At 35.1% G+C, this 3,199-nt stretch overlaps 1 protein-coding gene across 1 annotated transcript; it reads right to left on the reverse strand.

Annotated features, from left to right (window-relative positions):
• Positions 1–827: 827 nt before the first annotated feature.
• On the reverse strand, positions 828–1,265 carry LOC122610523 (vegetative cell wall protein gp1-like). Its single transcript, XM_043783504.1, has one exon. The coding sequence runs from the start codon at positions 1,263–1,265 to the stop codon at positions 828–830; it is 438 nt and encodes a 145-aa protein (XP_043639439.1).
• Positions 1,266–3,199: the final 1,934 nt, after the last annotated feature.

Consider the following 3,199-nt stretch of genomic DNA (forward strand, 5'->3'; position numbering starts at 1 on the left):
ATAATTCTCCATCAATAGGTGTCTTGTATTATCCATATGCTGTAAAACGGGGTATTTTAATTAGTTGAAAACCTTATTATAATTTATTTTTTTAACAAAAGTTATAATAACATTGTATAAGCTAATAATACGATGAAATCAAAATTTAGTTTTTTCACTCTAATCTTCTTTATAATGTACGAAATCGTTGATATGAGTGTGTAGATGATACAAAGCTTTTTATTAGTTTTTTTTTAAATTTTAATAATTGTAAAGTACTTGATATGGTAACATAAAAATCTCTTTCTAATCTCACGGTATAAGATATTAACCTCTTGATAATCTCATGTATTAACTGATACGTTTATTATATAAGTTTATTATAAGTTTTTTAAAAAAAACTTATAATTGTAAAGTACTTGATGTTAACATAAAAATCTCTTTCTAATCTCATGGTATAAGATATTAACCTCTTGATAATTCCCTGTATTAACTGATATGTTTGACATTATGAATGTATACCTTAAATGAATTTTGTCGCATTTCACATTTTCACCATAGGAAATAACTTGTTAACACGATTATTTTCCAAACACAAAAACACAGCCATGAATAATAAACCAAACACATATTAGATGGACCATTAAAACACAAAATATCACATAATACACATCATTATAGTTCCTAGCCATTAAAACATAAAATATTACATAATACACACATCGCCATAGTTCCTAGCCATTAAAACATAAAATATCACATAATAAACACATCGTTAAAGTTCCGAAAAAGTACGCATAACACATCATAATATATCACAATAATAGTCCTAAAAAGTACGCATAACATCAAATACATTGCAATCCATGATCAGGACTCTCCGGTGGGGTAGCAAAATCAGGACTCAATGGAGCAGTAGTCTCAAAACCCGCTGGTGAAGCAACAGGCTCAAAACCTGGTAGAGCTGAAGGAGTCGATGGATCACTAAGAGTACTCACACTAGTTGAAGACTGAGGTAGAACAATATGACCAGGACTCGGAGGTGGAGCAGTAGCAGTCGCAGGTGGAGCATCATAAGCAGGATAAATAAATGGAGTAATAGGAGGAGTAAATCCCGATGGTAGAGCAACAGAAACAGGCATATCTGGGGGAGGAGTGGGACCAACAGTATGTGATGGAGTAGCAGTAGCACGAGCACTTGGAGGTGGTATCATCGGGTATGGACCATCTGGCCCCGGGGTCAGCAAACGACACATCCAACGTATACGAGTATGTGTCGTGGTCATCATCTACTCAAGACTAGCCACAACGTGCTCCAGACTCCTGACATGAGATGCTAGATGCTGAAGCTCACGTGGGGTGTCGTCAGGGAGCTGGGCAACCTGATAGCAACGTCGCGGGCGATATGGTGGTGGGGGGTCCACCTGATGGTCGACATCCTTATCATGCTGAAGCCTCACAGGCACCTGCTCAATCCGTACTCCTGGAAATGGTAGTGGCATGATCAACGACTCTGGTCCCTGCCACGGTTGTGTGCTCTACTCACACATCAACCGGGCGGCGGCTTTAGGCCTAGACTTCCGGAGGATCTTCATCGCATACATAAAACATCCCATTTTATGTAAGACGAGCACATACAACCCATTTAGCCCATCAGATATCAAACGATGTGGATCTTTTGAATCTACATACATATATCCATATATACATACAAACGACTCACATGAGATATCAAACGATATGTATCTTTTGAATTTACATACATATATCCATATATACATACACACGACTCACTTAAGATATGAAACGAGTATGTAGGCCCATTCAATTGAAAGAGAAGCACATATAATCCATTTGACCCGTTTCTACAAATGATGAATATAATGTGGCCCACTAGGCCCATTTGAGTGAAAGACGAGCGCATACAACCCATTTGGCCCATGAGATATCAAATGAGTGTGAAGGCCCACTAGGCCCAATAGGTCCATTTGAGGGAAAGACGTGCATATACAACCTATTTGACCCATTTATACAAATGATGAACATAATTTGGCCCATAAAGCCCATTTGAGAAGCATATTGACCCGTAGCATATCAAATTTATATGATTTTTTTTTATAGAAAATGTTACTTTTTGTGTCGTTTTATATAATATGGACTAGCAACCATAAAATACTCTCCGTTTTATAATATACGGATAATTATGGGACACCTATTGATTTGCTTTTTATGTCATTTATTTAATACAGACCGTATTATATTAGCCAGGTAAAATACTCTCCGTTTTATAGTATATGGATATTTATAGGACATCTATTGATGGGGTTAACGTCGGGATGGTAAGTGATTGATATTGCAAAATATTAAGAAAGAGAGACCATAAGTGATAAATAGTGAAAACGCATGGACACCTTTTGTTTTCTACTCCTTTTTTTGTTAGTAAATATCAAATATCCACCATTTTAAATACGTGACAGTCCGTATTACTTTTATAATATATCATGAATGACATGTCAGTCAGTGCAATCATTGCGCCGTATTTTTTACCCCGTTTTACTTCATACGGGGTGTTTTCAACACTAAAACGGGGAGTACTACATAAAATAGGGCACATAAAATGGGGCGTACGAGCGTTGTGTAAATAAACAGTTGCTGGTGTTTATATAGATTTTCCATATTTAAATTAGTAAATAAAGAAGAAGTGTAATATGATCATTTAAAAGTTTTAATTACTTAAAAGGGATGACAGTTTGCTTTATATAGTATTATAGATTTGCAATTCTACATTGAATTAAGATTTATTATAAATACAATGTTACATTGAATTAAAAATGGATAATAAAGTTGCCAATGCACTTTTAGCAAATTAATCAACCATTAGTTATTTTTTTAACATTCAATTGACTTTCAAAGAATATCAGACCATACAATAAACTTACCTAACACAACACCCTGATTGGCTAAAATTTCAGAAGTTGTTAAACAACCCACATACTTCTTCCTTAACAGAGTCAAAACCAAAACTTATGAGAAAAACCAAATATGCATCTGACATTTGAACAAACTTCATTTGCTTGCCAACCATTAGGGCTAGTTGCAAACGAGGCTTGGTGTTTAATGAATTAAATTCGTGACAATCGCTAATGAGATTATCTATCAGAAACTCATTAATAAAGCACTTGTAATGTCCTTGTTATCCACTCATCGTCTGTTCGTTATT

This window comes from Erigeron canadensis, chromosome 8 (genome assembly GCF_010389155.1).
Source record: "Erigeron canadensis isolate Cc75 chromosome 8, C_canadensis_v1, whole genome shotgun sequence".
NCBI lineage: Eukaryota > Viridiplantae > Streptophyta > Magnoliopsida > Asterales > Asteraceae > Erigeron > Erigeron canadensis.